The sequence below is a fragment of the Melanotaenia boesemani genome, chromosome 12 (genome assembly GCF_017639745.1).
Source record: "Melanotaenia boesemani isolate fMelBoe1 chromosome 12, fMelBoe1.pri, whole genome shotgun sequence".
In the NCBI taxonomy this organism is placed as follows: domain Eukaryota; kingdom Metazoa; phylum Chordata; class Actinopteri; order Atheriniformes; family Melanotaeniidae; genus Melanotaenia; species Melanotaenia boesemani.
Window position 1 is genome coordinate 24,593,877 of NC_055693.1, and position 24,281 is coordinate 24,618,157.

The 24,281-nt window shown below is 37.9% G+C and overlaps 1 protein-coding gene across 14 annotated transcripts in view; it reads left to right on the top strand.

The window, feature by feature from the left end:
* The first annotated feature begins 12,417 nt into the window (after positions 1-12,417).
* Positions 12,418-24,281, top strand: part of stxbp5l (syntaxin binding protein 5L) — a 165,177-nt gene continuing 153,313 nt past the window's right edge. For 9 of the 14 annotated variants that reach the window (XM_042001705.1, XM_042001711.1, XM_042001712.1 and 6 more), the window contains exon 1: positions 12,418-13,421. In XM_042001705.1, the coding sequence (XP_041857639.1) occupies positions 13,254-13,421 (168 nt within the window). In that variant the 5' untranslated portion in view covers positions 12,418-13,253. The remainder of the gene's footprint in view (positions 13,422-24,281) is intronic. The other 5 variants (XM_042001716.1, XM_042001719.1, XM_042001715.1 and 2 more) reach the window with 2 other exon arrangements.

Sequence of the window (24,281 nt, forward strand, 5' to 3'; positions counted from 1 at the left end):
TTACATTGTGATAAGACTTTATAATCAGTTTATTCTGAAATAGATTTTGTGTCCTTAGGCAGTCAAAAAAAAAAAAAACAAAAAAAAACAAATCCAACCTGGATTAGAGGGATACTGCTGTTTAAATTCAAGGCATGGCTTGTGTATAATGGTTGTTTTGTTGTTGCAATGCTGCTGCTGTGGCTCAGCAGCCATGACAAATGTTTGTCCGTATTTAGCAGGTGTTAAGCTTATGCTGAAGAATTTCATATCTATTAATCCCCTTATTTATTCATGAGAATCCCTGATGTCATATCTACCATCCAAGGACAACAATTCATCTAAGTAGGTATGTTCACTTAAGCCTGACATACAGTTTGGTTATTTTTTACCACTGAGGTTACGTTCCATCTTGTATCTCTACTGTATAGTTGCAGTGCACATAAGAATAGTTAACTGTTGACTAATACCATTTTTTGTGTAGTGACTGCTTCAATTTGTTTGGTAATATTTGGATATTTACGTAATATGTAAAAGGCGTTTGTTTTTACAGTAGTTACCAGCTGAGGACTCAGTGGAACACTGTACAGAGCGAGAGATCTTAGTACATAAATCAAACCAGTATTTGACCTGGACAGGACAAAATCAAAAGCAGCACACTGAAAAGAGCAAAGAACTGATTAGTGTCCACATAAACGTGATCTCTAATGAATTCCCGGAGGTCTTTTCAGCCTGATGAATGAATACAGAGGCACATAATCAATCAACATGCACTGATGAGACAATTGTGTTTCTATCCACCTACATGCCTTTACTGGTTACAGAGCATCGCTGCTCCTTTGATATACGCAAAGTGGCCCCTGAGAGTTGTTTTGAACGGACTATTGACCTTTGATCATGCCTTTTTTGAAGGGAAAACTAGGTTTATCTTATGACCAAGAGGACGGATGCTCCGTTATTATATCTTTTATAAAACAATTTTTAAATTGCTTTTAAAAAATTAGTTAAATATAGTCCTTGTAAAGTAATGACCGTGCAACTCTCCATGTTCTTTTCTTCCTGTGTGCTTCCACTAGTTGCCCTCATTGGGTCTCCTGCTCCATCCACTTGCATGATCCAATCACCCACCTCAGCTGTCTCTTATCAGCCTCTCAGTAGGTAGTATATAGAGGACAGGTTTCACTATGTGTTTGCCAGATTGTCTTTGGTGCCACAGCCTGTTATCTGTCTGACTCATGGCTGTCGCCTGCATCCTGCCCATCCTGTCTCCCAGGCTTTATCACCTGCCTGTTCAACCTGATGATCCTTGATTTAGAAAACCACCTTTATACTAACTGTCAAGTCCCTGGGTCTGCTTTTGTTCACGCTTTGCCAACCAGACGTGCTACAATGCCTGTATTTACTGAGCGTCCATGTTGTGCGAATTGCATTATCCTCCCATGAGCAGTGACCTCGAAGTGTTAACATGTTCAAATTGGTTAAAGCCAACAAGACCAAAACCTGAGCTGAGTAAACTTTGTCCAAAAAATGGATACGTGTCATCTTTTCCACTTAGCAGGACTAACATTTTGATTTCTAGTAGTGCAGCTTAAGGATAGTTTTGTTAGCTTTGCATTTGTGTCCACTTGAGCTCTTTTGAGGATGTTCTTGCATGATTGTACCTAATTATGACAATACAGTTAAATTCACAAATTTTAAACCTTGAGAAGTTCTCTTTATCATAAACGTAGATGAATAATTCCCTCTCAAACCAGAACTTTGACTACCTCAAGCTTGAAGTTGTGAAAACCCAAAGATTTTAATGCTGCAGTGCTTACCAGAACTTTATTTTAATCTGACTGTACACAACTGCTAATTTGGCATTTCACAAACTTCCAACTGTTTTAATTTCACTCTGTAATTTAAGTATTACCTCTTTGACTTGCATTGTGAGATCCTTTGAAAGCATGTTGTGAGTTCAGAGCAACAGCTTTAGAATAAATATGCCAGACTTTGAATCAATAGCAGACCTGTAAACCACTTAAATGATCACAAAAAAACCAACAATAGGCCAAAAAAGCATCTGCACATTCTCTCTCATCTTGGATGGAAGTAGGTACTCAAAGTCTGCATATTAAGCCTATATTCATAATGTAGCTAAACATGTTACATATCCATCCAGAGTGAAGGGTCGCGGGGAAGCTGGAGCCTAACCTAGTATTTTAGCAGGTGAGAGGCAGGTCAGGTCACCAGTCCATCGCAGGGCCAGCACAGAGAAACAAACAACCACTCACACTCACTCCTAGGGAGAACTTAGAGTGATCAATTAACCCAACATGCTGTCATGGCTGAGTCCAGCCGTCTGAATAAGGTGGAGGCAGGACCCAAATAGCAGATGTGAAAACTGTAGAAACAGACCAAGCTTTATTGTTTACTGGAGTCTGAGCAGCCTGAACTGGGGAGGGTCCGGGGTTTTTGGATCTCTGGGAGGAGAGGAGAATGATAAGCGGCAGTCCTGATCAGAAACATATCCAATTATCCAATCTTAGTGGGTGGCTTACTGAATCCAGGTGGTAATCATGAGAGGAGGGGAAGGTACCTGCTGTAGTTCCTGAGCTGGAGGACGGTGGGGAGAGCAGGCAGGTAGGTGAAGGTAGCAAGCGAATGACCGGCGGAGGAAGACTGGAGGTGGAGGTGAACTGAAGTCCCAGAGCAGCAAGGAAATGCTAGGAGGGAGGACAAAAGGCAAGGCAGGGGAAGAATACTTGACTGGAAGCACAAGTAATACTGGTGGGGGCCTGATTTACCATGGAAACAGTGAAATATGGTGAGGTCTGGTTGCTCCTGCAGTCCTCATAAAGGGAGGTTTGATGATGGTGCGTTTCGACATTTGTCCGGTTTGGAGAACTAGATTGTAGATGAGTTGCGGGACAGCATCGTTATGTGTGTGTTGTTCTGTGATTACATTTTCGGAGCACATAACACACAGTACGATGAAAGACTGATTTTTTTTATCTTCACAATATTGATTTAGAGGCATAATGATATATAATATAATATGTTTATTGTTAGTATAGATTTAATTACTAGTAGATGTAATTCAATATAATTTATCAATACTAAAAGAAAAGACAAGACAAAAAATAAAGAAATAATAAATAAAAAAAAAACGACATTCCCCTTTAAACCTCATCCTCTCTGTACTTTGACCACTAATCATAAGATTAAAATGTGTGTACCAGGCTTTGGTGAGCAAAGGGGGTATGGGTGCCATGCCAAGGTAGCTATCCCTGATAGGAAATGTATCACCTATGGGAGCATAACAATAGTATCAGCAAGCTTGGAGGTCATTGTTCTGTCAGTGAGGTTTTACTAAACCACTCAAAGCTTGAAGTGCAACACATTCTTAGGTAAGTTTCTGGGTAGCTAAAACAAAATTGTCGCAAAGAAGAATTTGAGACTGCTAGTTGACTCATGTTCCTGTGGAAAACAATACGAACTAAAATTTCAAATATTGTATAAACATATTACCTCTATTTAATAAAGCTGCCAGAAAATATGTAACCCACCTCAGTTTTTGCAGTTTTTAGGCCGTGGATCCAGTTTTAACTGAATAAAACTTTCCTTTTTCAGCTTGTTCTCAACAACCCATAAAAGATAAAGGTATACCTAAAAATTATTAGCATTATGTTCATATGGAGTTTTAACTGAGAGTCTAACAGTGATAACTTAGAAGAAAACAAACAAACAACAACAAAACAAACACCAGACCGTACGGAAGGAAAGAAAGAAACTGTAAAATAAATGTGAAGCAGGTCAACTGATTAGATGTTTATTAGATAATGACTGACCAGCTGCTCATTCTGAATCCGATCCTGTTTGTTTATCATTAGCCTGAAATGCAGAAACTCATAGCAGATTTAATTTAAATGTCTGGTAATATGTATCTTTCCAATTGCATATTCTTGTTTCTTTTTAATTGTCTGGTGCCACTCTGGCTTCACACTTCTTTTTCCACCCACGAGTGAGCCCAGTGGGAAAGGTCCCAAGTGTATGTAGCGTTGACGTCACCTCCTCATTAAGTCAACAGTTGACCAACAACAGAACTTGTTGCTATGCCAGCAAGCAAAAAGCCTTGTCTCATGGCAAATAGAAATTTTCAGGCCCCTCTGGAAAACAATTATCTATTAATGTGTGACTCAGTCATCTCTAAAGTGTGTTCTCATTAACCCAGAGATCCATTCTGTTCATCTCACTCCATTAGACAAAGAGCATGTGATTTGACACAGACTTTATTTTGCTTAATGCCAATGTGACTCGTCAGTCAAGTCAAAACAGCCATTCATTCAGTAAAATCAGAAATCCTTGTGTGTATAATGTGAACAGAATGTGGTCTGGGTCCAGTAATTTGTACCTCTTTTATTGTAAAATAATTTTCTTCTGTAGCTAAAAGTGATTAAACATTCTGCCCCTGTCCTACCTATCCTACCTACTAAAAATGACTTGATGGGTTCTTTGTTTCTGCAGGCAATGACCCATAATTATGTTTAAAGAGAATGCAATCTCTAGTTATTCTGACCATGACCTAAGTCACCAGATAACATGCCTGTGACAGCAGGTGAACACATCTGTGTCCATTATATACATAAACAAAATGAAATTGTTTAAAAATGAAAGTGTAACTAACACCTGGAAACATGACATGTTGACTGAGACATGGATTTCCAGGACAGTCATGAACAATACACTGACAGTGTTGTCCATAGGTGGAAGTCAGGAATCTTTGGCACTGAAGACAGACAGTGTACATAAACTAGAAGCAGAACCAAGGGAGGAAGATGTCGATAAGACCTCATGCGGGGTTTGATTGGCTGCACTCAAACACAATACTTCAGAGGCAACTAAAGGCAACAGAATTCTTTACTGTCATTCAGTCAAAAACACCAGATGTGTTTGCAAAATGAAATTCCTTGCACAGAGCTTATATGAAAGAATCTCAATAAAAATTTGAACCAATTTTTAAAAAGATCAGAAGAAAATACGATTAAAGTATAATTTTAAAAGATAAAAGAATAAGAGGTATACAGTTCTGTGTATTGGATGAAAAACGTCATGTTTTTATAGAGTAAGTAGGGTTAGAATGTTTTAATCAGATAGATAGATAGATAGATAGATAGATAGATAGATAGATAGATAGATAGATAGATAGATAGATAGATAGATAGATAGATAGATAGATAGATAGATAGATAGATAGATAGATAGTTAACTAATGAACAGAGTGTGCCGTTTGTTTGACAAATATCTTGAAAAAACCATCGAGCTGAGAAATGAGGAAGTGTCTTGACACTCATTTAAAGTGATGGCTAGAACAAGGAAATGCCACCGGCTCCTTAAAACCATGGTGACTCGCTATCTCTTCCATAAAGGTTTGTGTTTGCTTAGGGGTGGTGAATAACTGCATCACATTAGCATTGGTATAAGACGCAAACCATTAGCATTCTGCTCAAGAGAAACATCAAACAGGACTTTAACAGCTTTGAAATAAAAAAAAACAGGTCTAAAGTAAAAACGGAAAGTGGTCATTACCTATCTTTGTTTATTGGTCAGTAATGAATCTTGAAAATCAGGTGTGCATTTAGCAGCTCATTTATATGGAAATGAAAAATCCCTGCAGGATCAGCCCCACTTCCCAAGCCTTCACTTCCTCCACCTCAACTCAATTACAAGTGGTCATACAGACAGGGAAGCTCTGTAATTGGAAATTGATTCAAAGAACAACTTTACGTGACTGCACTTTGCTTCTAAACTCTGCTCCTGTGCTCTTTTATCAAATCACCCAGCAGGTATTAATTGGACTAAAGTAACTAAATGGACTGGTAGGTGGTTGTGGTAGCTGGATGGGGGTGGTGGAGGAGTGTATGAGGCATATATAACTGTTCAAGCCAGGGATCCAAACTTTCATCCAGAATTCAAACTATTGGATCCAGCATATCATTGTGTTCATAAAAATGAGCTGATGACAGGTTCATACAAGTAACCAAGCTTTTCTTTTTGCAGTGCACTAACAAGCAACAAGGAATAAATGATGCAGAGCTGGTAAATACCAGCAAGCACAGGAAAAAGTCATGGAGGCATGATCGGCTGAAGATTTATAAATTCTTGTAAATACTGTATCCCTGCAAACATGATCAGCTGCACTGTTGCGGCTTTTAAAGTTTACGCCCATCCTCTGTTGCTGTTTCGTTTGCTTTAGGAAAACATCATGGTTTGAGACACAAAAAGAGAAAAATGTGTGATACAAGGATGTGAAGTGGCAACAAACACGTGGCAATGCAACTAAAACCTGGCCAAAAAATTAACATAGAGATTTGTAATGAAAAACAAAATAACAAAGAAAGATGCAAATTAGTCACAATTTGATCAATTATGCAAAACATTTAGAAAAGAGCAGACAAAAAAAAACAAACAAAAAAAAAAAACAACACACAAATTAAGCACAACTTCATGTTGTGTGATTGTTTTGTGTCTGGGTTGAATCAGTCTACAGGAGAACAAGTAGGGTTTTTTTTTTACTGAGCAGACAAGCTTCTGGTGGAAATTTGCAAGATTCTGGCATGAATTTGCACAAAACTCACAGACTGAGGCAACAAATGGAAACTTTGTGAGGCTGACATAATAGCAATAAAGTTATATTTTACATTTCATCTCTGATAAATATCATAACACGGATGAACCTGCTGCTGTTGTAACATTGTGTAATTTCCTGTTAGCCATGAAGCAGATCAATAAACTAAACGTCTGAGTGTGTAAAAATGTTTCAAAATTTCAAATCAAACTCCACTTTAATTTGCTCTAATTTCTAGTTTACAGGAAGAAGAAATGATTATGATCATATTCTTTTTTTATGATCACAAACCAGTGCATTAGCAAATTTATTAACAGAGCAAATCAAATGAGACCAAGAAGAGCAGAGCTGATTAGTGATTACTTTCTAATAACAAGAAATCTGACTGCATTCATCTGTCTTCAGCTTTTTTGTTACTGAGCTATCTGCAGCAGTTCACTCCAGTCCAATGTTTATTCTTGTCTTGTCTTGCTTGCACATTCTCTTTTTCTTTTGTTGTCTTTTGTTTTTTACTTCCTGGTTGTTGTGGTATGATGTGGTACCATAAAGCAAAACATTCCAGGATGTTGTGAACTTCAATATCTCAGCCCCAAAGGGCTCCGGGTCAGTTTATGTGCATAATAATACCTTATATTATTCTCAAAAAGAGTCAGAAGCATGCACTTTTGAGATTCACAAATTTTTCTAGTGTTTCTTTAAACCACACTCAGTAGTGTTGCATGTTGCAGTTTGTGTTGCAAAGTCACCAGTTTCACAAACCTTGTTTTCAGTAGAGCCTCATAAGGTGAGTCACGGATGACAGGTGGACAAATAGCAATAACCTCCTAATGCAAACATGAATGAGCAGCACATGGAAGGTTGAGTCAGCGGGGAGGTGATCTCAAAACATCCTGTCTGTGTTAGATGACACATATCACTGTCTGTTTTCTGTATCATACGGACAGTCAACACAGCGCTTGATGCTAATCTTTTCCATTGGCTGTTTCTAAAATCAAATATTTATGATGAACATTATAACTGATTACTACTATTAACCGACTAACTGACTATTACTGAAATACTTTTACCTTAGTGTATATAGTGGGCATTTGATGGTACTATGTTATATTATTGAGAAACTTGTAGTTACTGTTTTTCTGATAAAAATGCAGATTGTGATCTCACAAAAATTTCAAATTTGGATGACACCAATCTGCCAACGTACGAGCTAGTTCAGCTTTAGTGGCACTAAAGTGATATTAAAATGCTGCATTCAGGTTAAGACATAAATAATTAAAAGCCTCAATCTGTGATCCAAATGTAAACCAAAGGTCAGCCCTGCCTATAATCAAAAATTTAAAACACAGTGGTGGAAAAAGCTATCAGTTCAAAAATACTGACACATCTTTTAATGCACAGATTAACTTTTTACTAAATCAAAAAAATGTATGTGTTCATACTTTGGGCATTACGATGTCTAATGAAGTACAAGCGCAGGGATAGCTGCAATGATGTTCTTAGCATTTGCTCTTGAAAAAAGAAAACACAAAAAACTGATTAGTCATTCATTTCATACTCTAAATAGAACATTTGAGGTATTGGGCTATTAGTAAAAGATTCTATAAACAACCCTATGGGAGGAATTTACATTAAACAAGCTTAAATCAAGGTTGCTTAGCAGAAAATCAGTACACTCTGGCCTTTGTTTTGAACATGTGTATGCTTACAATGATAAGGAATATTTACCAAATTAAAAAATAATAATAAATAAACTGTGATTGATTGGGATGGAATGTTATTGCAGGTAACGTATTGGCATTGCTTACATTTTGACCCTGCAGTGGTGCTAAATGAAAAGTCATGTGCTCAACAAAGTCTTCACAGTTCATCCTGAAGGGAGACTTAAAAATTTCAACCAAATCCATTACAATCCCTTGTGCCTCCCTCAACAATTTGTGCCAATCTACATCAAATTTTCCTCTCAGTGCTGGCCACCAGAGTGAATCCAGTGTCTCATTTTGGGAGTCTTCTGGTCTGTTTGCTAGGGTTAGGTTTCCAGCAGAGGCCACATGCTATTGCTGTTAGGCAAATCCATCCATTGTCTTTAAAATGCAATGCCATCAAATGAAACATCAAGCAGGACTCGATCAGTAAAGTCACAGATAAATACCAACCTCACGGTAGCACTATATCTGGTCATTCCTCAGAGTAATTGCAGCATGAAGCAGGCAGTTAGTTTGTTTAATTGTACTTTTTTATTTAAAAAGAAAAGATTAAAAAATATACTGTAACCTCACGTGTTCTGTGAGAATTATTTGGTCTCACACACACTGCTTTAAAAGCTGCCTATCTGTCATATGCAATCACCAAACAAGTTGGCCTTAATCAATAGCCGTTATTCTATTCTTAGCCTTGTATGGCATGTGAGTGTTTGTGTGTGCATTCATGTGTGAGCTTCCCCAATTTCTGTTGAAGCTGAAATTACTTGGACGGACTTTTAATTACATCTGCACTTCAAAATTAATCAGCCCAGACAAATCATCTCTGAGGTGAAGCTGACTGAACAAGGGGGCAATATTCTCAATAATACAGAAGCCAAGCGTGGAATCATTGTTTAGAGTTGCCCTTTTCCCTCAATGAGTAGTGGGTTATAATTATCATAAAGGTCTTTAAGATACAGTTTGATGGCTGTTGATAGCAGCCACACATCAAGTTGTAAAATGAAAGAACAAGCAGTTGTGTAATGGGTCTATCTGTAGCATTTTCAGCCTTCAGTGATGTCACCATTTTCTAAACAGGATGCTAAATATTCCCATTGTATGTTTATGTGTTTTTTTCTCATCTTCTATGAAGGCTGCAAATTATCCCTGACCCTTAATTAGCAGGCAGCCTCATTACCAGCTGCATCCAAAACAAATCTCTTTGTGGGTGCATGTTTGTATACTCTATTGTCTTTGAACCCACCACACAATCTTTTTCCATTGCTTGAGGTATTGTAAACAGTATGCAGTCATATTGCACTCAGACATGCTTTGTATTTCTTCAACTCACAATAAGTGGAGGTGAACAGATCTGAATCCTACTTGTCCCCTGAGTTTGAGGCCTTTTGGAGAAGCAAATATGAAACATATATAATGATTCATATGTTCATGTAGGTGAACCAAAAGCAGACCTGTATTACATATCTAAATAAAATATTTTAAACAATGTCCTGTGCATTCCCATGTCTGCACATGCATGCGAAGTTGGGGGGTTGTTTGTGTCAGTTTCAGCTAGGTTTCTGTCTGTTCTACCCCTTTTATATTTTGTGCACTGATCAATCTCCATTTAAGTTTCCCTTTTGTTTCATTTTTAAAGGTTAGTTTGTTTGGGTTTTGTGTTTTGTTACCAGTTATTTTAAGTAGAGTTTGGTTACTTTGACCTATTTTATGAGCCCATTTTTTTCATTTTAATGTTTGTATATCTTGAGTTTGATCATTTTCGGTTAAATAAAAAAAACAAAATTTGAAAACATTTAGTTATGAATGTTTTCTCACATTGATAAAACAAACTTCATAAATTAGACACTGCAGTGTATAAGTATATTAATGATTTCCACAACAAAATGTCCACAAGTTTGCAGATTTGCTGCTTTGTTTAAGGTCTTCCGGCTGCAGATCGGTGCCCTTGTGAGTTTAAGTTCTAAGTTAAGTTGATGTTATGGAGATCTGTTTTATCACCTCACTTTGTTAGTTTTGCCATTTTGCAAGACTTTTGATTGTGAGCTGGACTCAAGTAATGCCACATGATTAATTTTTTTTTTAAAGACTTGATTGAGCATTAAATCTGCTTCAGAACCTCTTGAGAGTTTAATAGCCATGTTTGAAATGATAGGAACTAGTCTTAACTGGGCCCCCTCACATTTAACATATAAAAGAAAATCAATTTTCTATTTGAGCAGCACCAAACACTAGCAATTTTTATCTAAGTAGTTGCATAGAGGTCTACCATCACTGGGACTGAAAACAAAAGCTACTGCACCTTTACAAAATTGTTTTGACATCTGCAGAGCATACACACAGTGTAGTATTTTTATTTTCAATCCTTTGATTAGAGAATAGCACTGCTCAACCACGTGCACTGTGCTCTGACTATAATATCAAGCATGGCCCGGAGGCAGAGGCTGGTGATGTAAGTGCTTATGCAACACTACGGGTCTTGAACATTCGAGTGAGGTAAGTATGGCTGATGTTTTGTTCCTCCTCTGCTTATTTGAGTAGAGACATAGGTATGTGATCACAGCAACATATTTGTTTACTGGCCATCTATTTGTTAACATAATAAAACAAAAACTTCAAAGAACTTGAGGAAACTTTCTGGAGTTGTTCTCACAGTGAAGAGTAGGAATACACTGCTCCTAGTTTCAAAATTTTCTTAAAATGATTCATATTTAGGTATTGTAATCTTCACACAATCTTTGATGTGGTTACTTTAGCTGTACGCACTGAAGATTCAAGATTAGACAGTACAAAAATAATCTACTTGTTCTGCTGACAAGAAGAAAAGGTCCCACACCTCAGTTGTATAATTTCTGTCTGTTTGTCTCTTTCTAGCCATAAGCCACCTCTACAATATGTTTGTGTGATGTTCCTGTTAAGCCTTGTTTCCTTTGGAATGAAGTCAAGATTAAACCAAGGACATTGGGTTGCTAGGACACATCATTGAATATGATTTCAATTTATCTTTGAGTTTGCATACACGCTTCTGCGACCTGCTAGATGATGTCATCCTGAATCTTTATTCAGATAACATGCTGGTGATTGCAGACACCTGTATGAGTATGAATAAGTATAATAATAGTATAGTATAGCATAGTATAAGAATAGTATAGTATAAATGGTCAAGATATATAGTGTAAGAATAAATAAATGCTTATTGCATTATTCTTATGACCAGGAGCAGAATAATTTGGTGTTTTCAGAGCCTTAGATAAGAAGATGCTCTAATGTAGCAATATTAACTTGTTCAATATTTGTCATGATGGCGGCTGTATTTTAGTATCCTTTGGGCTCAAAGTACATGTCCCAGTTACTTAGTGGTATCAAAAAACATTGATTATTTTTATTTATTTATTTATTTATATTTTTATTTATTTATTTGCCAAATTTAACAGTATTTGACAGCTACTTACTCTGGTGCTCAGAAACACACATTTTTGAAGATGTTTGGAGGGCTGACAATGAAATAAGCTAAATATGACAAATTATTAGGATTTAAAGGAAAAATTGCTAAAGGTAAATTAGACCATACTGCTTAACAGAGAAATATATATGCTTTGCTTTTGCTTCTCAAATCAAAGCGTTTTAACAAGTAAACGTGTCTCTCTATTCATTTGGAAGAGCAGCTTCTGTGGCTGAGGAGAAGCCTGAGCTCCCGAGGATGCTATTCTTTCTGTGAGCAGAAATATTCACCTCCCGCTGAAGGAGACTTCTGAAAACATTGGCTGGACAATGCAGACAAAAAATAACAATAATTTATAATAATGGCAATGAATAGACAGTCTTCCAGCACTCAGAACATCCCACTTAGATATTTGCAATGCTCCTTGCCGACTTCCTTCTAGGTCTGCTCTCCATACTAAATGGTGAACCAATTTCTATTCATGTTAAGGCGAATTACTTCTTTATTGCAATGGCATTTGTTTCATACTTTCGCCTCAATGTTCTTGTGATTTAGAGCTTTGTAACCAATCGCTGATGAGAAGGGAGGAGGAGAAACGGAGAGAGGGAGAGTAGTGGGTGGGGGGCGGGGCGGAGCGCGTGTCTGGATGGTTATGGTTTTTCAGCACCGCGGACAGCTCCTTTCACTTCTACGTGGACTGCGGGGAAGCGACGCTCAGACACCACTGGATCGCATTAAAAACCGACTCACATCCTTCCACAGATTAACCCCGAGTTCACACCGTAAGCGCACGCCACCTTCTCCCTCCCCACCCACCCCTCCTCCTCTCCTGGATGCTTGAGTTGCCTCGTTTTGTGGCCTGACTAAGGAGTCCAACCTCCTTCAACTGCATTGCCTCTGCGTCTACTGGCTTTTGGCTCCTCATTCTGCTTCTGTCACTGGCAACCACGGTGTTCTGAAAGTGCTTCTTTTGGAAGGAAAAGTGGATTTGCCCACACTTAGTTTTCTTCATTCTTTTTTCTTTTCTTTTGTTCCCCCCACTCGTCGTCCACTTGGTATGTGTTTGTCTCAACATCGCTGCTCCGTTCCTCGACTATGTTGAGGTGTGGGATTCTTCTCCCAAGCTCAGGAGAGGATGCTACTTTAGGATGCAGGTGGAAGATGAAGTTAAGTAGTTTCAGTAGCCTTTGGTGCATGCTCTAATATGAGATAGACGACCTGCATCTGCAACGTTGGCTGAAATCCTCAGATCAGAGTGGATCGGACTCCTTCATTTCATGGGGGTAAACAGTCAGAACTCAAGATGTGGTGCCTCTGTGACTTTTTAAATTGCACCTAAAAGGAAGAGGGGTCTTTTACTTTTTTTTTTCTTTTTTTCTTCTTTAACTTCGCTGTTTCTACATGACGCGACGCTTTATTACTTTAGCTATCTAAACGAGTTGGGATTTTGCATTTAAGTGGATATTGGGAAAACAAAGAAAGTACATCCCCCCCTCTTTCTAATAAAAAGTAAAATAGAACAATAAAAATGAAAAAGTTTCGGAAGGTTTTGGACGGTTTGACGACCTCCTCTCCTGGAGGGACTATAGGATCTCCATCGTGCGGCAGCGCAGCCGGGACTCCCACCGCGGCGCCAACTCCCAAGGAAATCGACGTCCAGGAGACGCTAGTATCAGAAAACTTTCAGCTGTGTAAGGTGGGTAGAGACAGATGTATTTTATTTTAAACCTACAGCATCTGATCAAAAATTGATGCCAACAGTCAATAACAGTACCTTACTGGTTTTGCTTTTCAATGTCCGTTTCCCAAAAGGATACAGTTCATGTAAACAGAGCGGAACCAGGGCTGTAAAAGTTAATATACTTGAGAGTTGTGCGGATGCACCTGATCCGGTGGCCTGATGTTCGCTATGTTTGAAAGTTCAGCACCACAGACAGTTTATCGTTTTTAAGTCTCCTGAAAACACGGAATCAATTCTTAACAAAACACCAGTGAGCATACCAACCTTGCCTCCTAATCTTATCAGACTCAGCGTTTTTTTTTTACGTTATTTATATTATATTTCTAAGACAAATAATGACTGTTGCCTTCATTTAGCGGCTACACAAACCTTCACAGGCTTGCGTGCACAGCTGGTGAACTGGTAAACATTTGAGTGTGTGCGTACAGATTTTGGTTTACTCCAGCTTCCATCAGTATGTGCAGCACGGCTTCAGCGTATGTCAACAGCAGCATACTGTAGACTGCAGTAGCTCTCAAACACATGTGCTGCAAACAGTGTGCAAAGGAAGTCAATGAAAAGCAGTATTCTCATTGCATCAGCAAGCAGGCACGAATGGTGGAGCGATGACATAACTGGTGTCCCTCCCTTGGATTATGAGAAAAAAAGAGAAAAAAAGTGAACAACAAGCCAGCGGAGAGGCCCTGCAGTGCTATCCTAGCTGATGCGCTTTTTTCACTGGGGAGGAGGGAGAGAATGAGGGAGGGGTACTGAATGGGGGGCTGGAGGTTTATTTATAGCTGCTACTGCCTCCCGTTGCAGCCCTTTTTCTAAATGCATTCCGCTGCGTTGATTCTTTACCCTTAAAGAAACGGGGGTAAAATTGTGGATGTGGCTGTGAATAATTCATTGAGAAGCCGAGGGTAAGGGGGGTTGTTTGAGCTGTATTGTAAATACTGGGCAGAGTAAGACCGGTGAGCGGGTTAGAGGAGACTAAGGAGGGTGGTTGATTCACAAGCTGAGGAGGATGCTGCAGAGCACCCTATAGCAAGCAGCAGAAATTGCTAGAAAGGAAGAGTATGAAAGCCTGGTCTTATGCAGAACTCTGCTCCTCCCATCCAGTGGCTCAGTACATGGTTTGGCTGACAGAACTTCTCAGAATGAAGCAGTAAATGTGAAATTATGTCCTGATATCCGTTAGATTTTTTTATTTATTTATTTATTTAAAATTTTTTTTTTTTTTTTTACATGAGTCTGTAGAGGTGCAGGCTAAAAGTGAATGTCTCTCTGTCTTCTTGTGAATGTGTTTAAAAGGGTGCAAGGGAGCCACAGAAATAGGTGGAGGATTAGTGCATATTCGCTCTCATGCAGACAAGGCTAGGAATGGAATAAGCAAGTTGGAAGTGTAATGGATATGCATTTGCAAACATACAGTGGATCCATCGCATGTTTATTATCCTGAAAATCTGAAAATATTTGTGTTTTTAGTTTTGACTGCGTCAGTGACAAAATTGACATTAAACAAAACTTTAAACTAAAACATTTCTGGAATATGTATTAGGTCAGTATTTCAAGGGACTGAAGAATGATTGTGCAAAAAGAGAGAGGAGAGAGAGAGGGAGAGAGAGAGAGAGCAGGGGAAAAAAGGGCTCTTTTCCTTTCTTACCATCTAACAAGGATTCTGTTTCCTCATGTCATGCCGGCGGGATGTTGTGCAGATGTGCACAGACAGATGCTCTAAGAACCACATAATGAGTGAAACGTGAAACTCTTGTCTCCCCTGACCTTTTTTTCCACCCTCATTCACAAAGATGAAAAGCAGAAACTAGTTTCCATTTAGATTTCACTTGAATTTTATTTAAATATATTTTAGAAAAAACACAGAAAAATAATGTTTCATTGTCTTGATTGGACTAAAATTGGAGATTAAAATGTATAAATCAAACATAGTCTCCTAATTGGTCAAGTATAGTGCAGAATAGTATCTGCTGTATCTCAAACAGGCTCAGTGTAGAGAGATACATAGCGGAAAACAAAATTTAATCTTCCATTCATTACCCCAAATATTTTTAGATCTCAGCCTTTTTATTGGGATATAACTCTGAGAACCAGTTCAGTTTGTGTGGGAGTGTTTGGCAAACTTCTCAGAGTTAGTCATGAATTTTGTCTTGAGTGTTCCATGTGGGAAGATGCAACAACACAGTTTTTATTGTACAGTGTATGCATTTATATACAAAGCCTATACAAGTCTTGTCCAATTTGTGTGAGCAAATGCTGTTGGGTGATTATGCAACAAGCTCTGGGTGAAATCTCACTCAGACTAAAGGAGTAAAAGATTGAAATGTGAGACAGATGTTAGGAAGAAACTCTTTGATGGATTTGTGTTAATTAGCAAAATGAGTTCTTATTGTGTTACTGTTAGAAAGCGGAAACAAAAAGAGACATTTTCCTGAAATTGCAGTGCATTGGGTTGCAACTCAATTAAATGGACTGAGTGTATGTTATAGTGTAAGGATATTAAGACACTGCAGTAGAAAGGAAACCACAAAAAGTCCTATAGTCAAACTACTTTGCTGCAATTGTCCATTATAATTAATGCTTATTTATATGTCTAAGAATATATAAAGGTTGTTACAGTACACACAATCCTCCCAAACATTGCCCCAAATCCTCAAATACTCAGTCAAAGATTAATTGTGGGTGTATTCATCAACACTTAATAACATCATTTAGAGAAGAAATTTTAGTTTCGAAAATTCGAATGAATTCGAAAATGAAATCCAGAACAAAAATGACAAGATATCACAGGGATTTAGGTTTGACAATAAATCAAAACTGACTTCTTCAAGAAAGTGTTATTCATAAGGATGTAACGGTTCAATTGAAACCTAAATGAGTCAGTACAGAAAAGGCCACAATGGGTTCGAACAGACCGCATGTGGTTCCACATGCTGATCAAAGGATCAAGATTTGGCTTAACTAGGTAGAATCATGGCTCTTCTACCTTGTGTGTTACAAGATGATTCTGTTGGTCCTGTGATGATACACAATGTTTGCTAAGCCTGTTTCAATAATACAGTTTGCCTTAGGTCCATGTGCTCTTTTTATAAACACACCTTTTCAAGAGGTGTATCCCATCATGCTCCAAAAGGGGAAGATCATGCACTCATTCATCACCTCCTTATCTTGTCACCAGAACTCAGCTTGGTGGAAATGCTCACTGAAAGACATGAAGCACAAAAGTTGTTTGGTTATAAAGCTAAATTTGTTTCCACTCTTCACAAATGGACCAAAACTTTACAAAAGTCATGTGCCTGAATACAACATAGCCCAGAGTCAGACATGATTGTTTGCGGCACAGCGTCAGTGAATGAATGTAAAAATGCTGCTCCTTTATCTGAAAAAGAAAAGCTTTTCTCAGTAATTTGGATTGCCATGGTTTATTTAATGGCATTTGGTGATGTGTTTTTTTTTTCAAATGACTCCATTCATATTGTAAGTGTCACTTCTGTTTTTAGCCCATCACCTCTCTAAAGTGGAGGACTGCCTGTAGAATTGTAATAAATGAAAAGTGATGGTTTCCATATTCATGTCGCTATAGAGAATCTGACTCTTTGCCTGTTTGGGATTTCTGAATATACTTTAAGTCACAGAGTGGAGTGAAATGGTGTGAAAATATATCTATATATTTTATTCTGACAGATGATTCGCACTTTGTACACTAATATCTTCAAAAGATTTGGATATAAATATAGTAAATAAAAGGAGAATGATATAATTTTCAATTAGTTTGAATACAATATTTATTGGAAAATAATAACATTGCAGACTTTTTTTCCCAGAACACAAAAGGCCCAATCAGGCAACAAAGGAAAGGTTGTTGAATGAAGTGCTCCTTTTATGAAGTGATTTGGGTCAGCAGGAGGTTGTAGGGGTGGATGACATGTCTGCAAAGCACTCAGTTTTCACCACAGAAACCTGGACTCACATTTCCAATCCTGTGACTGGGTGCCTAAAGCAAGGGATAGGGTGGAAAAGATTTAATCATAATTCACAGAGTCAGAAGATATTGCTGATTTTTTTTTTCTTTCCTTATGATGAGTTTTATTTTACCCCATCAGTGCTTAAAGTGTAACCCTTAAACATTTTCATCATTGCAAGCAGATATTAAACTGAAAGTTTTGACTTTTGTTTTTAAATATAAACGTAAAACCCCTGTGACTTGTACCCTGGCTCTCACCTACTAATTGCTGTGTTAGGCTCCAGCAAGCCCCTGACCCTTGATTGGACGAAGCGGTATAGATAATGGAAGGACGGATATATGGATGGATGGATAAAACATAAAATAAAATCTAAGGAAATTTGTGTTTAATAGATCATTTCTTTGTTGTAACAATGCTTTCTGGTAAAAATGTTACACCACTGGAACGCCTGCTCATTTAACTTTTTAATGGTGCTACATTTGTAAATAATAATAATAATAATAATAATAATAATAATAATAATAATAATAATAATAATAATGTTTAGGCTAAGCAGCAGCATTGGGTATGTGTGTTGCACATGGAAGTCTCGGCAAACCTTCTCTGCCATTGCCAAACAGCTTATTCTGTTACTGACTCTTGCTCTGAGCTTCCGGTATCCCAGGCACTGACAGTCAGGTGCCCTTTTGTCAGCGCCTGTGTGCATGGACCCTGCTACAGCAACCACTTGGGATCATTGGGTCAAACTTTGTGGGAGACATAAAGAGTATTCTGCTAATTGCTGCACCTATAGGGTAACAGTTTTTGGTGGAGGTAGTATGATGGTGTGGGGCGGCATCTTTCTCACTGAAAAAACAAGGCTAATGATCATTAGAGGCAATTTCATTGTAGAGAGATACTGAGATGAAATTTTGCAACCAGTGACAAATCCCAAATCTCCACTGTCTAGTACTGAACACTGTCCTTCAAGATGACGACACTCACCCCCACAGGAATTTATCAGAGACTCTCTCCAGAATTTGGGAGTGAAGAGGATGGAATGAGCTGTCCACAGTCTTGATCTCAACCCCATTAAACACTTGTGGGATCAACTTGGGCACTGACCAACCAGCCAGTTTGGCTGACCTGCAACAAATACTGGCTGAAAAATAGGACGTCATCCCACAGCAATGCATGATCAAGCTTGTGACCAGCCTGAGGAGGAGGTGCCAGGCTGTTGTGTCTGTATATGGTTCTTCATCAGCCTATTGAACCATTTCTGTTAAATGAAGAAATTGCAAATATGTCAGCAATGTAAGAAACCAAACATAACTTATTATAAGAAAAGCTGTAAGGTATATTAGTTTAATGTAATGCTACATGACTATTTTTCACCTTTGCTTCTTGGAAAGACCATCATCTTTGCTTTGATTTAAACTATATTTTCAGTATATTTTAATTGCAGATATTTTTTGACCCCAGATCAGTATTACAATATTCATTGCTGACCTAAGATTTAAATATAATTTATATTTTTGAATCTGGAGCTTGTTAAAAGCTGCACTGCCAGGACATCTTGACCTCATGCACATTTTTAATCTCCTGTAATAAATGATTAATCTCAAAAGGAGTTGGACGATTACCCATAACACCAGCACAATTGCAATTCAGATGTGATAGTCTTAATAAAAAACATCCCCTTTGTCTCTGTTAGGATGTAAAGATTTAATTAATTTAATAAAATAGTTTTGTTTGTTTGTTCTGCATTTCCAAGGCATCTTTCAAGCTTAAAAAGTTCAAGCTTAATAGTTCAATACACGTTTTGCGGTAGAAGGAAGTTTTTGTACACCTGTATTTACTAAAATTATATTCAAAGTTCAAAGGTTGGGAGCTTAAGCCAGTACTTCCCTTCATCTCTTTCCTCTGATAGCACGATAGGTTGGTTTGTAAGGATGACATCACCTCACTCCCTCACTAGCGACCCCACAAGCTCTCCGCGGGTCTGATGACTCAGTGGGTTGGCTTCCAGCTAGTCTCACATTACCATGTGTCGGCTGCCTGTCAGAAACCACATTGTGGGATCAATTAAGGAGGAGTTGATGTCAGGCTGAGAAGAGAGTATGAGGCAAAAGAAATAAATGGGGGAGATGTTCTGTAAAGCGTATTCAAGTGAAACACAGGATTTGTGCTTCAGTAATCAGCATTCTAACAGTTTATTTAATGTAACACTTTGATGCGTCATCTGCTTTTTGAAGTGCTATTTGCTTTTCAGTATTTTCCAGAAGCCATTGGAATCCTTTGAAACACATAACATGGACAATTAGCTGCAGTATGAAATATGTGCGAAACATCTGTGAGGTGCTGTGTGAAAACATGAAGTAGTGTCATATTCTACACTTTGTCTGTGTTTGTGTGTTTGAGACTGCAAATGAGAAAGAGATGCCTCTTGATTTTGTGTGGGCTTTCAAAACGCTTTGTCCCTTCAGTGATAGCAGACTGCCTGCCTCACCTCATGCTGTGCAAATATAAGCAAGTGAGCTTTTCAAACAGACCTTTGTTTCACTTAGTTTTCCATCGTGTTTTCAGACATTGAGAACAATCTACTGCAATGCCTGAGTTGTAGTTCATCTCCTCTTATAAACCCAAGTTGTACTTTTTATATAATGAGAAGCAGCTACTGATCATGTGACCTGTGAAAATTAATCTTTGACAACAGTCAGGGCTCCACCTTGTCCTCGATGTCCTCATCTTTCATGCATTTTTTTGTTTTTTTGCTGAGTCACAATAACTTTATTTCAATGGCTACATCAATGCTCAAGTATGAAGAAAAAAGAAATAGTAGAAGTCAACTTAAAGCCATTGACAACCCATAATATGTCTGTACTGACAGTTTATAGAGGGCTCAATTTACTGCTTAAAAATATGAGAGCTGTAATGAAAAAGAATTTAAAAAACTATTAGGAAATACTCTCCTACTGTGTGCGACTGTTTCCCCATCATTTAACTGTGTTTACATTACACAGTAAATGTAAAGAAGAAATAGGAAATGTCAGTAGTTTTTATTGTTTTCATTGCCCTTTCCGTGGATTGTTTAGTTGGTTCAAACACAATATTTCATTGTAGGACTGATACGATAACATTACATTATGGAAAACATTAAAATTTGAACTGTGGTAATACAAATCTTTATCCTAACATCAGCTTCTTTCCCAATATGTTTACATCAGTCCTGGATTGCTCAGCTCTTGAAGGAATAGTGTGAACAAATGAGTGACATCTGGAGATAACAACCCTGTCAAAAACAGTGTCAACACAAGGTCAAATGTTGCTAGAATTTGATATAATCACATACATGTTCATGATGTGCATGCATGCCAGACAATGTGCATGCAGCCTATTGCACAAATACTTTTAAATATGTGCATTTGGGGCTAAATCCAGTTTTCTTGCTCCCTGCTGCATTTTATTTGAACATTTTGGCCACTAAGTCCTCAGTATTGATAAAGCAGTTACAGAACCTCCATCAATAGCGCTTTCTGGATTTATCTCACTGACTGACAGTGCAAGTTATGCTTGTTTAACGAGGTAAAAATACTTGTTTGGACAAGACCAATTAAGTAGCAGTACTTCAGAATAAATGTTACTATTTCTAAATGATTTTTGGAAAGACAAAAGTTACACACAATTCTCTGAACCTGCATCATTGCCTTGATTCCTCCATGTTCCCCCCTCTTCATTAGTCTCCAAACAGTATTTTTTTGTCTTTGTGTGTTTTAACAATAACGTGGCTGTTCTTACTTGTAATAGCCTCTGCAGTCTCAACTAATATGAGTACTTATTCTTAAGTTAACCCTTTGGTGCATAGTGTCCACTACAGTGGACACATATTTAAAGGCTGTTTTTAAATGTATGCATGGGTGTGGATCGTAAAAAAATAAATAAATAATGAAATAAAATAAAATAAATAAAAAAAATACAGCAAATAATTGGCTTTTAAATTATAACTATACTCTTTTTTTACCAAAACAATTTGTTATATAAACCTTAAAGTAAACCTTACTAAAGTTTACTTGATATTTCTTGAGGAGTTTCTGGAAGAGTCAAAGCAGAAATAAGTTATTATAAATATAATTATTAAAATCATGACATTTTCAGCTCACGAAAGATTCACTCAGCATACATTACACATGAACCACCATGCATGACAGGGTTCAAGCAAACAATGGAGCTTGCAGAAACATAACTGTAATATAGACTGTTAACCAAATTATATTCTTAGGGAAAATGCAAAAAAATATACCACCTACAGCTTCATTTCTCTCTCCATTGGATTCCCACAAGGATGTATTCTGAATCTGCTCTTCATTTTTCTGACAAGTGACCTGGATGTACGTGGATGATACGGCAGTCACAAGTTTCATTTAGGATAACAATGACCTGACCTACAGAGAGGAGGTGAAGTGATTGTGGACTGGTGCTGTGAAAATAACTTGGTCCTGAATGTCGAGAAGACAAAGGAAATGATCATCGACTTCAGGAGGATTCAGCCCAGCCACTCACCACTTTTCATAAATGGTAAAGCTGTGGAGGTGGTCGGTAACACCAAATTCCTGGGGGTGCACATAACAGACAGTCTCGTCAGGTTGCAACAGACCTTATTTCTGGTCAAATGTGCTCAGCAGCATTTCCACATCCTGCGGCGGATGTCCCCTCCCATCTTCACTACATTCCACTGAGGCACCATGGAGAGCATGTGGACCAGCTGTATCTCCATCTGGTTTGGCAGCTCCAGGGCCTCAAATAAAGAGTCACTGCAAAGGGTGGTGGGGACTGCAGAGAAGATCATCGGGACTCCCAGCAGTCCCAGTGATCTCGTGTGCTTGTGTGCAATGTCCATCCAGGACATTGTCTCAGCAGGGCCATCAGCATCACCAGAGTCCCCACACCCTCCCACTCTGTTAACCCTGCTGCCCTGTGGGAAGAGATTCTGCAGGATCAAAATGAGCACAGCCATGTTTTGCAAGAGTTTCATCCCCCAAGCCATCATACTGTTAAACTGTAGGTAACTCATTTTTCTGCTCACCCCTAGACATCATATACCCCACTGAAGTATAGTTTCAATGTTGCTGCCACTTTACTGTGCAATACTGTTATTTACTTCATATCTATGCACACATAAAAATCCTTCAGTTTTGTATTTTTACACTCTACATATTTTTTTTTTCTATTTAGTATTTTGTTATATTTTATGTTGCTCCAATCTGAGGTGAATGAATGCTAAAATTTCTTTCTCAACATGCACATGTATGTTCTGAATGACAATAAATGGACTATTCTATTCTATTCTATTCTCAAAAAAGTAACAGCCTTTTGTACTGAAAACAAAAACGCATGAATGTGGATTCCATGTAGCTATCAGGAGGGGACAGACTGACACTTTAGCATCCATAGCATTATCCTTTGTTTCTGATGTCATGACTGACACGCTGAAATCCATGCTGATGTGGCTGTAAGGTTAAAGCAAGTGCATCCACATACTGACCCTGGATGCATGAAAGCATGACATAATGTACCCCCCACAATGCTTTGCAATTGCATAAAGTATATTATATATTCATAGCTCTCAGGCCCACACGCTCATCTGAAGTGATGTGACCTTAACATTAAGGGGCCAAAAAACAAAAAAAGCTCGGTATCTTCTCTCATAAATGATGCATAAAAAATGGAGGCATTTTTTTTGTAAATAAAGTAAATAACATTTTAAAAATAAAATAAGTTAAAATACGATGTAGAAAAGACGTCCACAACGATCACATTTTGACTACAATTAGCCCCAATACAGACGTCCCATGGATGTCAATACTTGACGTTATTTAGATGTCAGAAAAAAGACGTCGTCTGGTGTCACAATTTGCACCTTGTGGGGACTAAAAATTAGACGTGCAATATGACTTGGTAAAGACATCGTTTAGATGTCACCTTGCACAGTGAGCAGTTCTTTGGTATGGACAATATTTATATATTAAAAGTCAAATGACTATCAATGAAAACTCTTTTATTTTTTTTTACTCTTGAACATAACCATCAGCTGCTGGAAGTAAAGTAGAAAAGTAACTAATTACATAAAAGCAAACAGAGGAAAGGGTTACTGAACAGAGCTGAAGGGAGAGACTTGTCCAACCTTGTTCTTAATATGAAATCTTTTCTGTCCTACTCAAGAGTGTCAGATGTCGACACCATCATCACATGACAAACATCAATGCATGGAAACGTCATCAGTATTGCAAGAGAAGAAATAACAATTATTTTTTTTTTTCTGTGGAACGATGAATGTATTTTACAATCTATCATGAGATCAAGTCCAAACTTGCTGTTTGAATCTGATATAGAAGCATCTGAGCTTTCTGAAAGGCTGCTCCTTAAGTTTTAAGTGTATTTGCTTTGGTCCTAGTAGTTGCTGCTCACACTAGGTTGTTTAAAACCCTTTATAAGAGTTATTTCAAGTTTAATGAGTAGGTAGGCTTCATCTGCTACCTGCCTAACTGCATGATAAAGAAACCCATTAAGCACCTTAAAGGCTGTATTCTGTTTTATATGGCTTCATGTCTATCACTGTCCCAGGCCAGAAAAGAGAAGAACAAGAAGACTGTTATGGTATTTGAGTATAAGTATTCTATAAGGCACACACAGTTGTATCTTGGGTCAGGTGATGTGGAAAAAATGGCTTTCAGGAAAAAAATGTCTTCGGATACCAGCTCCATGTATAATAAAAAGATTTATTACAAAAAGTCAGGCACCAAAAACAGATTTCTGCAGAAAATATGGAGGTCTCATATTCAATACGAAAACTTAAAACCGCATGTGTGTAGCATCC